The 12871-nt window shown below is 47.5% G+C and overlaps 1 protein-coding gene across 4 annotated transcripts; it reads left to right on the top strand.

Annotated features, from left to right (window-relative positions):
- Positions 1-732: 732 nt before the first annotated feature.
- MRPL52 (mitochondrial ribosomal protein L52) lies at positions 733-6284 on the top strand. Of its 4 annotated transcripts, none has more exons than XM_028702021.2 (5): positions 733-937; positions 2690-2774; positions 2938-3005; positions 3973-4037; positions 6119-6284. In XM_028702021.2, the coding sequence occupies exons 1-5, from the start codon at positions 748-750 to the stop codon at positions 6263-6265; spliced, it is 555 nt and encodes a 184-aa protein (XP_028557854.2). In that variant the 5' UTR covers positions 733-747; the 3' UTR covers positions 6266-6284. The 4 variants fall into 4 exon arrangements, with proteins under 4 accessions (XP_028557854.2, XP_028557853.2, XP_028557855.2 ...); XM_028702020.2 differs by lacking the exon at positions 733-937 and adding an exon at positions 1304-1457; XM_028702022.2 differs by lacking the exon at positions 733-937 and adding an exon at positions 1324-1357.
- Positions 6285-12871: the final 6587 nt, after the last annotated feature.

Genomic DNA, 12871 nt, shown 5'->3' with positions numbered 1-12871 from the left:
GGATAAAATGAGCCACACGTTATTCCACGTTTGCAAATCATATAATGGCTTTGAATCAGGCTGCAACCCTATGCACACCTACCTGGGAATAAGCTTAATCGAATTCAATGGGACACGAACAGGATTACACTGCAAGAGCGCAATCCTTTGTACACTTCCCTGTGAGCAAGCCCCGTTCAATAAAGAGCGTGGGACTGAGGACCTAGCAAATATACACAGGATCACGCTGCAAGAGAATTAGGACAACAGCAGCAGGGGAGGGGTTCACCCTGTTAAATTAACACCCCGACCCCACCCCTGTGGCTAAATTTAGGGCTGCCACCTTTTTCACTGGCTGTGCTCCTGCGCCTTTTATTTCAGTTGCATCACAGACAGAAACACGCATTGATTTGGCTTCACTGAAATGAAAGCAGGCTTGGGCTGCAGTTATCAGGCATGAAAAGGAGTCCACTTGTATGAACCATACATGCACGCCTGTTCAATATATATCAGATCACAATTTATAAATGTGCGCTCTATAAATCTATAATTTAATAGATCTATGTTATGCACGTGCTTAAAGACCAAGTTCCTTCAAGGGGGTGGGGGCTTAATCCACCCAACCTCCAGGAACCCAGGAGTCCGAGGTTGCCAGCAAAGGCCACCGCACTGCGACTCCTCTTCCTGTTTATGCCGTTTCCAAGGGCGACGGCTTCCTTAGCAACCAAAGACCAAGATGGCGACGGCAAAGCCTTGCCCGTTACAAAGATGGCCAAAGAGCCCTTTTCCGCCCTTAAGAAAAATGGCAGTCAGGGCACACCAGAAATAAACAAACGAACAAGCACGCTGCCTTTCCTGAGGCTATGGGTTGTGTTAGAGACAGAGGTGTTAGTTCTGAAAGGGAAATGCATCTTTCACGTGAAAAGGCGACGCAGAGCGTGTTCCCTAACCCAATACGGTGAGTGGGGATATAGCTTCCGGTTTAAATCACAAAATGGCGTCGCGCTTCGTTTGCCCGTACTCACATCCGGGTCTCCGTACCAAAATGGCTGCTCTCACTAATGAAAAGATCTCCCTTAGGCAACTAGGAACATTGATCAGCTCACGATCCCAAGGCCCTGGAGCGGGGCCTGTGGGAATCTGCAGCTATATCCGACTGGGTTTACGGAGCCTTCGGGCGTTTTTTACTCTTTCCTACGGTTTTTTCTTAGAACTATGAAACGATCCGTACAAGATGGCGCCATCCTGGCCTTTTCGTTAACGTCTCGCAAGGCTTCCGGATGAGGCGACCTTTCCGGCGGCCGCAAGTGGGTGGTTTCCGCTGACGAATTATCCCAAAATGGCGGCGCTCATTTAAAAATGGCGGCTCCCAGTGGAGGTGTGTGTTATTTTCCGTACAACCTCTGCGAACGGAAGCGCATGGTCCCTTTCTCCGATGTTTAGTGTCAAAATGGCAGCTTGCGTGGCTCGGAGGCTGGGTACGGAAATCTTACCGGTGGGAGAGCTAGGGAAGGGAGCGGGGCTATGGATTTTGCAAGGCTGTCCAGAAGCAGGATGCTCTATGCTTTTCTGGGAATCAGCCCCACCGAACCCGATGGGGAGTCCATACCGAGTATACATGCATGGGAGGATTGCGGGGTAAAATAGAGGAGTTGTCCCCCAAGTACCCTTCTTTTCTTACTATCATCGCAGGTTGCTGTTCCAGAATTATACCCATGTCAAATTCTGGATGCACAGTTGCCCCTCTAGCAATTTTTGAAAAAAGGTGGGGGGGGGGCGCACGACTTTTATGGCTTTTAAATGGCTTTATATACTGTATATATAAAGATTTCTAAATGGCCTTTGCTTAGTTTGTTTTAGCTTGTGCGTTGCGATGAAAATAGAATCTGACTTTTGACATTTTAAGTGCGACCTGTTGCCAGAGCCCATAATGGTTATAACTGATTTATGCTCCGGCTTTGGCTATAGCATTATTCTATTGTGCTGTTGTGCCTATGAAATGCCCATTGCTAGAACATGCAAGTGGGGAGATGGCTCAAATCCTGCTTGCAGATTTCCCACAGTCATCTAGTCAGCCACTGTGAATACAGGATGGCTAGATGGCCCATTGGCCTGATCCTGTCGCCTTCGCTTATGTTCCTATAAGTCAGGAGAGGGAGAGGCGATTTGACCCTCCAGATGTAGGACTTCCAACTGCCATCAGCCTGGGCCAGCACAGCCTGATGGGAAATGTAGTCGAAAACTGCTGGAGGGCACAGGTTTGGTGAATGCTGAACTTTCATTCAGGAGTGGTTTCCCCCACTCCTGCCATAATGTGGGAGTGGGGGGCTAATCCAAATGAGTACCTGCTTTTCTTTACCACACAGCACATCATCCTTTCAAAGTTCTCGGGTCAGGTTTTGCCTCTGCCCATGAACTTGGTGGTAGCCTTGGGGCAGTGGAGCATTTGCAATAAGAATAAGACGATACAATACGATCATCTTTATTGTCATTGTCCCATACAGAACAACGAAATTGAAACTAATACTAATACTATACTAATAATAGTATAGACCTGCCTAACAGGGTTGTTGTAACAATGCCCAAAAGAATGCTTAGAAAGCTTTGGGTCCCTTAAAGTATATTTATCTATATCCAGTGGTTTCAAGAGTACAAGGCACCGTGATTCTAACTGAATCCTGAATTTCTCTTTCTACTTCCAACCCTGCAGGACCTCGGCTGGCAAAAATTGCTTCGATGTCTCGGACCTTCCATTGCAGTACTGTGGATCAGTCTGGTGGGGCCTGGAGAGTGAAGTGAGTGCCAGAGATAGAGGGGGGCATCTTCAGAGCTAGAGAGGGATCCTTCATCTTACTTACTCCATTATTATTATTATTATTATTATTATTATTATTATTATTATTATTACTTTTCTGGCAGCACTGCAAATGACTTTGCCCTCTGTATACTTCATTCCAGGCACGGTTTCCCTATAAACCCTTCACATTACGGACCCTTAACAGACCTTCCTGACTGGTCGTTTGCTGGTAAGAAAAATGGGTGTTTGTATTATTTGTTTCACTGTATTTAGGCTGCAGACTTGCAAAATAAAAATAATGTTGCCTTTACATGATATTGGACCATTGATCCAACTAGGTCAGTATTTATAATCTCCTCTTCCACCCCAACTCACAGCTCGGTTAATCCGGAAGAGAACCAGTGTACTTTGCTAAGCGCACTAACTTTTAGTGTTAAAATTTGGCCCATAATCACCATTCCTCCCTCCACCTCTTTCCCCCTTTTCTTCCTAATGTAACACTAATGTCTCACAGCAAATGAAACTGATCTGTAGAAAACACAGCTTGAAAAAAGAGACATTGTACGTACTTTTGTAAACTAAGAAATCTTTAATAAAAAAATAAAAATATTTTTTAAAACAAAAATGGCCCATAAAACTTGTTACTATCTGCCATGATCTGAGGGCGCAGTAAAAGGGTGTGACTGTAGCATCCTTTCCCAAGCAGGCACCTTCCAGAGGTTGTTGGACTACAACTCCTATCAGCCCCTTACTGGGAGTGATGGGAGTTATAGTCCAACCTCTGGAGAGCACCAGCCTGGGAAGGCTGGAAGAGAGCATGCATCTGTGTTGAAATAACCTTAACAACCTGGCGTGAGGTGCTGTTGAGGTTACTTTCTTGTACTTTTGAGCATACAGGGAAGGAGCAAGTATCTGTATCCTTTTTTTACACCAGTGTGGTGTAGTGGTTAAGAGTGGTAGATTCGTAATCTGGGGAACTGGGTTCGCGTCCCCGCTCCTCCACATGCAGCTGCTGGGTGACCTTGGGCAAGTCACACTTCTGTGAAGTCTCTCAGCCCCACTCACCTCACAGAGTGTTTGTTGTGGGGGAGGAAGGGAAAGGAGAATGTTAGCCGCTTTGAGACTCCTTTGCGTAGTGATAAAGCGGAATATCAAATCCAAACTCTTCTTCTTCTTTTGTTTCTTCTCTACCCCAGACGGGCGGCCAGCCCCACCGATGAAAAATCATCTCCATCGGAAAGAAAGGAACGAAAACTTGGCTGTAAGTGGGAGCCAGAGCGCCTAAGAGCCTTAGGAGTCCTGGTTTGGGGGGAATTTTGGAATTCTGTTAAGGAAGAGTGTGGGGCTTCCCGGATTGGCAGAACGCTGGAAAACCTCACAGGTGTAATAACAGATGGAAATGAGCCAATCTGGAGCTATTACTATTCTGTTGCCCTATAGGAAAAGGATCCAGTGGGTTCTGAGGCAGGGAATTTTCTCTCTAGAGGTCTGTTGTTGTTGTTTGTTTTATTGTTGTTGTATTTATTTATTTATACATACATACATACATACATACATACATACATACATACATACATACATACTCCACCCATCTGGCTGGGTTTCCCCAGCCACTCTGGGTGGCTTCCAACAGAATATTAAAATACAATAGTCTGTTAAACCTTAAAAGCTTCCCTAAACAGGGCTGCCTTCAGATGTCTTCTAAAAGTCTGGTAGTTGTTTATCTCTTTGACATCTGATGGGAGGGTGTTCCACAGGGTGGGTGCCACTACCAAGAAGGCCCTCTGCCTGGTTCCCTGTAACTTGGCTTCTCGCAGCGAGGAAACCGTCAGAAGGCCCTCGGAGCTGGACCTCAGTGTCCGGGCAGAACAATAGGGGTGGAGATGCTCCTTCAGGTATACTGGGTCAAAGCCGTTTAGGGCTTTAAAAGTCAACACCAACACTTTGAATTGTTCTCGGAAACGTACTGGGAGCCAGTGTAGATCTTTCAAGACCGGTGTTATGTGGTCTTGGCGGCCGATCCCAGTCGCCAGTCTAGCTGCCGCATTCTGGATTATTTGTAGTTTCCGGGTCACCTTCAAAGGTAGCCCCATGTAGAGAGCATTGCAGTAGTCCAAGCGGGAGATAACTAGAGCATGCACCACTCTGGCGAGACAGTCCACGGGCAGATAGGGTCTCAGCCTGCGTACCAGATGGAGCTGATAAACAGCTGCCCTGGACACAGAATTGACCTGCGCCTCCATGGACAGCTGTGAGTCCAAAATGACTCCCAGGCTGCACACCTTCAGGGGCACAGTTACCCCATTCAGGACCAGGGAGTCCTCCACACCTGCCCGCCTCCTGTCCCCCCAAAACAGTACTTCTGTCTTGTCAGGATTCAACCTCAATCTAAATGGCAGACTCAGTCCTGGATCCCATGAATTAAGTCTGCATATGCTCAGAGGCAGGTTGTGCCCACTGCTGAGCAACTTCAGCCAGCTCTTTCACCTCTTGAAACTGGGATAAGGATGGAAGAGAAGCATGAGCCTTGGTGCGTTTCCATTAAAGCTATGAACGTAAACCAATTTGAATCCCATCGCTCCCCACGAAGATTTGGAATTTTAGCTTTGTGCCTTCCGGAATACTGCTGAACAGTTCTCAAGATTTCTTGAGAAAGGACAGTGCAGTTTGAAACCCGTTTTAAAATTCACGGCGTAACGTAATGTACCCTCAGCAACAGATTATGTACTTATTTTATTTATTTACTCGATCCAGCATATGAATCATTTCCCCCCGAAAACACCTTGAAGTGATTTCGCAGTTTAAAAAAGCGTCAGCGCTAAAAGCAGTTCCATATGTAAAAGCGATTTTTAAGATTCCATATGTTAAAAAGCGTTTCCATATATACAAATGAAACAACGCTGTTTAAAAGCAATTTCATGTGTAGAAACCATTCCAGATCCAATATGAATATAGACTGCAATAAAGAGAATCACTTAAAACTCTTGTTGAAAAAGGCCCCATCTGCACCCAAGCAGAGCTACAGTTCTCACAGGGAACTCTGGGAATGATAGTTCTCTGAGGGAAATAGTGGTTTCCTAACAACACTCAGAACCCTTTTTAATTTTTTTTATTTCCTAAAATTTATATACTGCTTGATTGTGTTTGTGTGTGTGTGTGTGTATTATAAAAAAAACCCTATGGTTCCTAGGAATCAGGCAGAGGCTATGGCAGTTTAAAGTGGTACGATACTGCTTTGAACGTCTAATACAGATGGGGCCAACAGAGACGGTGCCTGTCCAATGGCCGCTGAGAATTTCCTCAGGCGCTGAGCTCACTCTGCTCTTCACCTTGCCTCCTCAGCGTCGGGTAGCCATGATCTCTGCAGAAATGGATCACGGGATGGAGAAGTGGAAAGCTAAGCAGAATGAACGAAAGCAACAGGCAGAGGAAAAGCGACGCAACAGACTTCAACCTAAAGGAAGCTCCCAAGAGCAAGACCCCAAATAAATACTTTCCTTCCCGCGTACACACCCCTCCAATTTGGTGCTTGATTTGTGGTTGTTTTTTTTAAATGTTCTCTTTTTTAATACCAAGGAAGAAGGAACAGTGGCGTTGCTGCGGGGGGCGGGCGGGCGGTGCGCCCTGGGTTCCATATCTGCGGGGGTGACAAGAAGTCACCTTGCGGGGGCTCGCGGCGGCGTGAGCAGCCATCGCACTGCCGCATGTGGAGGATCCTCCATTCGCTGCTGCAGCCGCAAGCAGAGGATCCCGGCACCGGTGGCAAACCGCTAAATACAACGCATGTGCGGCATCACACGCATGTGCTGCACGTAGCGATGCTGCACATGCGCTGTATAGCGGTTTGCCACCGGCGCAACTCCAGCACCATACGGACGGTGCCGGGATCCCTCCATCGCCGCTGCAGCCACAAATGGAGGATCCCGGCACTGTCCGTACAGCGCTGGAGCGGCGCCGGCAGCAAACCGCTATACAGTGGTACCTCAGGTTACAGACACTTCAGGTTACAGACTCCACTAACCCAGAAATAGTACCGCAGGTTAAGAAATTTGCTTCAGGATGAAAACAGAAATTGCGCGGCGGCGGTGGCAGGAGGCCCCATTAGCTAAAGTGGTACCTCAGGTTAAGAACAGTTTCAGAATTAAGTTCTTAACCCGAGGTACCACTGTACAGCGCATGTGCGGCATCGCTACGTACGGCGCATACGTCGTACGTAGCAACACCGCACATGCGCCCTACCTAATGACACCTGCCCCGGGTGTCACGCCGCCTTCCTTCGCCCCTGAGGAGGAATAACAGATTCCCAACGTGGTTCTGGTTCAAGAAGTGCCATAGAGCCTTCACTTGGGGCCTACTGCCTTGGCAGCCATTTTCTGTGCTGTATCTTAAGGAGATGAGGCAAAGGAGAAAGAGGCCTTGGCTGGCTTAGCTTTGGCAAGGTTGCCGCATCCATTCGTGTCCATGCTGTAGTCTCTCTCCCATGGTGCCCACCTGATGTTTGCAGTGGGGAAATAACCAGATTGTTCCATCGAACGCCTTTCTAGAACGTTCCTGTCCAAAGAAAATGGAACCTGTAGCTCCTGTTTGTTTGGGTTAAGGGGGAAGCAGCACAAAATGGCGGTCCTTTTGCACAGTAGCTGGTGACTTGCTTGGCGTAGGATCAATTTTTCATGCAGATTTATGTGGTGTGGTTTAGGCTTAAAAAAAACGGTTTGGGCAGGAGGTGGGGCACTGCAACAAGCTCATCTCGAGGTCACGCATCTTAGAGTCACCTCTGCACCATACATGTTAAAGGGCTTTTGTATCACTCTTAACAGCCATGGAAAATTTTGGGAACCGTGTTTGTTTATTTTAAACCGCGCATCCCCTCTTTTCATCTAGGTTCTCAAACGTGGCCTACAGCAATAACACATTGCTGCAAACAATCAGAAACCTAGATTAGACCTCTGACATTTTAAACCTCAAGAATCTAAAATCTGCAAAAAGGGGGGGGGGGAGAAAAAATAAAATATATGGGAAAGTATTTAGGGTGCAAAGGCCTACCCAAATACCGTATTTTTCGCTCTATAACACGCACCTGACCATAACACGCACGTAGTTTTTAGAGGAGGAAAACAAGAAAAAAATATTCTAAATGAAACATGTATGATTTTTGTGGTTCATGCTGTGGCCACAGACATGTGATCTGACCGTGAGTTTGGGGTAGCCCAATGCAAAAATCCTGAGGATCCATGTGGATCCATGCTTTGTAACCACGTTTTTGCGCCATTGTGGCCCCATGAAACAGTGGGTGCGTGTGTTTTTTGGTGCAGGCTGTAGCCATGGATATGCTATGTGATCTGATGGTGAATTTGGGGTGTGGAGAGGAAACCATGATAGTAACCACTCTGAGACAAATCAAGAAAAATTGCGACCAACACTCTCCCCCAACAAGCGCAGTGAGGTCAAAACACACACACATGCAGAGAGAGAACTGGCCCTAAAGTCGCAGGGCGCTAGAAGTCACAGGGGCGCTGGGAGAGTGAACGGGAAGCAGGAGGAGGAGAAGGAGCCCTCACACACACACACAGAGTGTCAATCCTAAAGTCGCAGGGAGAGTGAACGGGAAGCAGGAGGAGGAGAAGGAGCCCACACACACTGTGAAGAGGACCCCAAAGCATGTGCAAAGTGCTTTCCCTCACTTCACTGTCCTAGCTGTTCGGAGTCTCCGGGGAGGTTTTCCAAGAGAAGCTTAAACTGCTGCTACCTCTCCCCGAAGCGTACGGCCTAAGGGTTGGAGAGAGTCAGCAGGATTACACACTTAATATTTTTCTGCCTTTGTCAGCTGGCCTGAGGAACTGTGTGTGTGTTTAGGTTGGAGGAGCTCTCAGCCTGGCTGCAGACCTCCTGGTGGCCGTAAGCCAGGCTGGAAGGAATCTTGGCCCTCTCCTCTGGAAAAGGGAGCTCTCCTTTTCCCTTCCTGCCATGTAGATTCCCTCTTGAGATGGCTCGCTGCTTCTTCATATTTTATTTTTTTCACCTTCCCTCTCTTGGCCCCTGTGGGAACCACTGCCTGCTGGAGGTGAAGTCACAGCACTGCAGGAAGGAAGAAGGATCAAGGGCTGAGAATGAGGGACTTGAAAGGCAGAGGTGTGCACACACAAACACAAAAATATGACTTCCTTCCCAATGGAAAAGAGGTTCCCACACATTCACCGCTACCGCAATGATCTATTCTGGTGGTTTTCTACCCCTCCTAAATTGCCTCTTTTTTTCCTAATAGGGTGGAATGTTTCCTGTCGCACCCAGTAGCCATTTTTGCAGCAAGCATCGCAGTATTGTGACACCTTAACAAAGTGGTTAAGCTTGTAATTATTGGTGCCATAATAATTTAAAAACGGTTAAGTCTTTGGCCCTGTCGCTGATTTTCCCTGGAGGCTTTTCCCCTCAGGGGATTTGTGCAAACGGCGGCCTCTGAAATTTATCAGAGGCAGGATGGCAGTATCTGGGAAATCCTAAGTAGGGAGAGTACTGACACACTGCTCACGATCTGCTTTCAGATTTCTGGGACAGCTCAGTTGGTAGAGCACGGCAATCTTAAATCTCGGGGTGGTGGGTTCGAGTCCCACCGTGGGCAAATGATTCCTGCACTGCAGAGGGTTGGACTAGATGGCTCTTGTTGTCCCTTCTAACTCTACAATTCTATCATTCCTGTCAGGGGCAGGTTTGGTACAGAGAAATGGCAACAAGCCGCCCGATTATGTAGGGTTGGCCTGTGTTCCCTGTGATCCTGGAGAACGTGGTTTTGCGAAACTCCTCCATTGTCTGCCTGCCTGTCCCCTGGATTTGTCTCTGTTTAAGCTTTCTAATACAGGAACTTGGATGCCAAATTTGGGTCAGTGGCTCAGCCAGGGGCGGGAACAGAGTAGGGATATTTTTTTCCCCCTCTTCCCTCCGTTCCAAAAAATCCTCTTTCCATCCCGTGACCCTAGCTGCGACTGACAACACAAAGCCCAACCCCAAAGCTTTGGGATTTTGAGGCCTTGTGTGTGTGTGTGTGTGTGTGTGTGTGTGTGTGTGTGTTTAGTTTCCCCCCTCCCCACCCCATTCCTCCCCCCAGCCCTGCCAGCTCTGCCTTGCTGATCCCAGCTGTGTTTTGAACACATCTCTCACCCCCCCCTCCTTCCCTCCCACCCCATATTGGTAATTGCTTCCAGATGCAGCAGCCACGAAAGCATGGATGAGATCAGCGCCTGGGGCCTATGCCAAGTGCACGAGACCCACAGGGACATCCAAGGGGCTGGAGAGACAGCAGTGCAGAGGGTTGCCATTTGCTGCACACACCGCCCTCGCCAAGCCTCGGCAAACCACCACCCCCCCAGCCCCACTTTCTCAGGGCTCCCCTCTACTTCAGGGTCACCCTCACACACACACACACACACACACATCTTCGCGCATGAAGCCAATGGGGCAGCCAAAACATTGGAGCTGTAGCCTCGCTGCAGCCCTTGTCAGTATCTATTGAATTATTCCTGACTCAGTTGAATGTGTGTGTCAAGGGGGGGACGGACGGACGGACCGCCGCGGTTATACCAACGTCACAATACAGGAGACAGGATACAGGGGCTGTGCGTCACGCATATATCTCTGGTGATTTGACTTTTATATCGTATTTTTGGCGGCAGCGGGGTGTGTTAATGCACTTGTTCTAGCCCTGCGAATGGCTCATGTGGTCTAGCACCCTTTTTATAGAGTTGGAAGGGACCCGCGAGGGTCATCTAGTCCAACCCCTGGAAATGCAGGAATTTGTGGCTCTCAGCAACTGGCATTTGCAGGTAAACTCTGTCTGACAGTGGAGGAACGACAACAGCCATCATGGCTAGGAGAGTGTGTTTAGAATACCGGTAGTTTTTTCTCTCTCACACACACACACAAGCGTGGTTCTTAAAAACAACCCCTTCCTTTAATTGGCTATAGCTCACTAGGCTGCGCGCTGCCAATATGGCACCCATGGGTGCACGTTCACCTACAGGGGGCTTCCTTGGTGCCCACAGGGTTCCCTCCCCCCCTGTTGTGATAGGAATTTTATGGTCTTAGATATATGGCAACGTTCATAACCACACGTACATAGATCAGCACAGGAAAGCCAACCTGGAACCATTTTGATTCCTAAACTGAGCAAATGTTTCTCTGCAAGGTTAAACTGGAAAAGCCTCCCCATTGTCTCTTTCCTCACAAATTCTGTCTCAAGGATACGTCTGTTTGAATAAGGTGTGAGCTTGTGACCTGGCCCAGGAAATAAGTATTTTACCACTACAAAAGAATGGCCAGGCTCCCCAGGAAATCCAATCAAGTAACTTGCCAGACAGGAGATAAACTGACAGGAGAAAAACAACATTTAAATTTCTGTGAACAACATTTAAATTTCTGTGATGTAGGTGGGATGTATCTGAGGGGTGGTCTTAGGTTACACCCCTTCTGTGATGAATGCATAATGTTTCTGGGGGTGGTCTTGATCTAGAGGATGGAAATTTCAAAAGTCTATATAAGCCATTGCACAGCATTTTTGGGGGGTCCTCCTCCTCTCCTGCGTGTGAGGGAGTACCCTGTTGCAACAGATCAATAAAGATCAAGCTTACTAGCTGCTTTGCTTCTTAATATTCTCTGGTTGGCCTCTGTTATTTTCTCCTACCAATAGGGAACCTATGTAAGGACTCTATATGGGCTCTTGGATACCCCATAAGGGAAAAGGGCATATATTTTTATTTACAACACTGTCCATGTGAAAACCAGGACTGAGAGAAGCATTCTGTTGCAGCCTTGAGAACAGGGTGGTTCATGGCACCTGTAAGTTTCTCCATTTTGCAAACGCGCCTGCTATCCAAAATAGTTTGGCTATGGTATGTTAAACAAAGTGCCCAGCACTGCCATAGAGGTAGTCCCCAAGATGGCCAAAAGTTGCCTTCGGCATAAATGGGCATTCATTAAGGACATACAAACATCCCACGTATCCCAGTCAAGGAATACTTGCTAAAACTTCAGCCACTTTCCAAAACTTCAGCCACTTTCCAGGGCTCACTTTGAACCAAAGTGTGATCGGCAGGATTTCAGCCGCACAACTGTGAAGTCTGCAGCTCAGCTCTAGAACGCACGGATGATGGAGCACAGTGCTCCTGACCACGTGCAGAGTGCATTTCCCTAATTGCTGTGCCAACTCAGCTGACTCCCCCAGCAACAAACAACTCGCCCCTGAATTTCCCAGAATTATGGCGTTGACGTGCAAAGCAAAACACAGTACTCAGAAACTAGATTTCAAAACAAACATTGCACAATGAGATGCACTTTTCCAAATGCGGTATCATCACAAAATTTCCCAAACATGAAGCTCCAATTCTGAAAAGATCAGAGGAGCAGGGGGACAGGAAGTGTGGTGCTTCTGCAATTCATCTTCTCCCTGTGACTTTCATCACAGCCAAAGCCTCGCTCTGGTGTTTGACTCCACAAAGTATCCCAGGATGATTTTGAGCAGCTAATTTTGGCAGAGAAGTGTTAGTGGCCATTCATTCAGGGCCATTCTGCACCATACATTTAAAGCAGTATCATAGCACTTTCAACAGCCACAGCAGCTTCCCCTAAAGCAGGCATCCCCAACCTTCGGCCCTCCAGATGTTTTGGACTACAATTCCAATCATCCCTGACCACTGGTCCTGTTAGCAAGGGATCATGGGAGTTGTAGGCCAAAACATCTGGAGGGCCGCAGGTTGGGGATGCCTGCCCTACAGCATCTTGGGAAGTGTAGTTTGTTAAGGGTGCTGAAAGTTGTTAAGAGGAGAGCCCTATATCCCTCACAGAGCTAGTTTTCAAGAGTTCCCTGGGAAAAGGGATTGATTGTTAAAACACTCTTGAGAAGCGTAGCTCTGCGATTATTCTTAGATTTGAACTTGGCTCTTAGCCCTTAATGGGCCAAACACATTGTGCATTTCTATATTAGCATTTCTTTGGGTCAATGAAAAGGAATGGCAAGCAAACTTTCCAGGAATGTGCAGAAATATCTCAGGAGTATTTAGATATTAATTCCCAAAAAAGAAATATAAATCACACTTTAATACAACATAC

The sequence above is a fragment of the Podarcis muralis genome, chromosome 13, assembly GCF_964188315.1.
Source record: "Podarcis muralis chromosome 13, rPodMur119.hap1.1, whole genome shotgun sequence".
Lineage (NCBI taxonomy): Eukaryota > Metazoa > Chordata > Lepidosauria > Squamata > Lacertidae > Podarcis > Podarcis muralis.
The sequence above is the reverse complement of the archived record's forward strand: the minus strand, read 5'-3'. Positions and strand labels throughout refer to the sequence as shown.

What these genes read in the sequence shown, in the direction of transcription:
- MRPL52 (XM_028702021.2), top strand. Translation starts at nt 748, where the DNA reads ATGGCCAAAGAGCCCTTTTCCGCCCTTAAGAAAAATGGCAGTCAGGGC. An exon ending in GGTGGGGCCTGGAGAGTGAA is followed by an intron (nt 2,775 to 2,937) that starts GTGAGTGCCAGA and finishes ACTTCATTCCAG; the next exon opens with GCACGGTTTCCCTATAAACC. An exon ending in AAAGGAACGAAAACTTGGCT is followed by an intron (nt 4,038 to 6,118) that starts GTAAGTGGGAGC and finishes TTGCCTCCTCAG; the next exon opens with CGTCGGGTAGCCATGATCTC.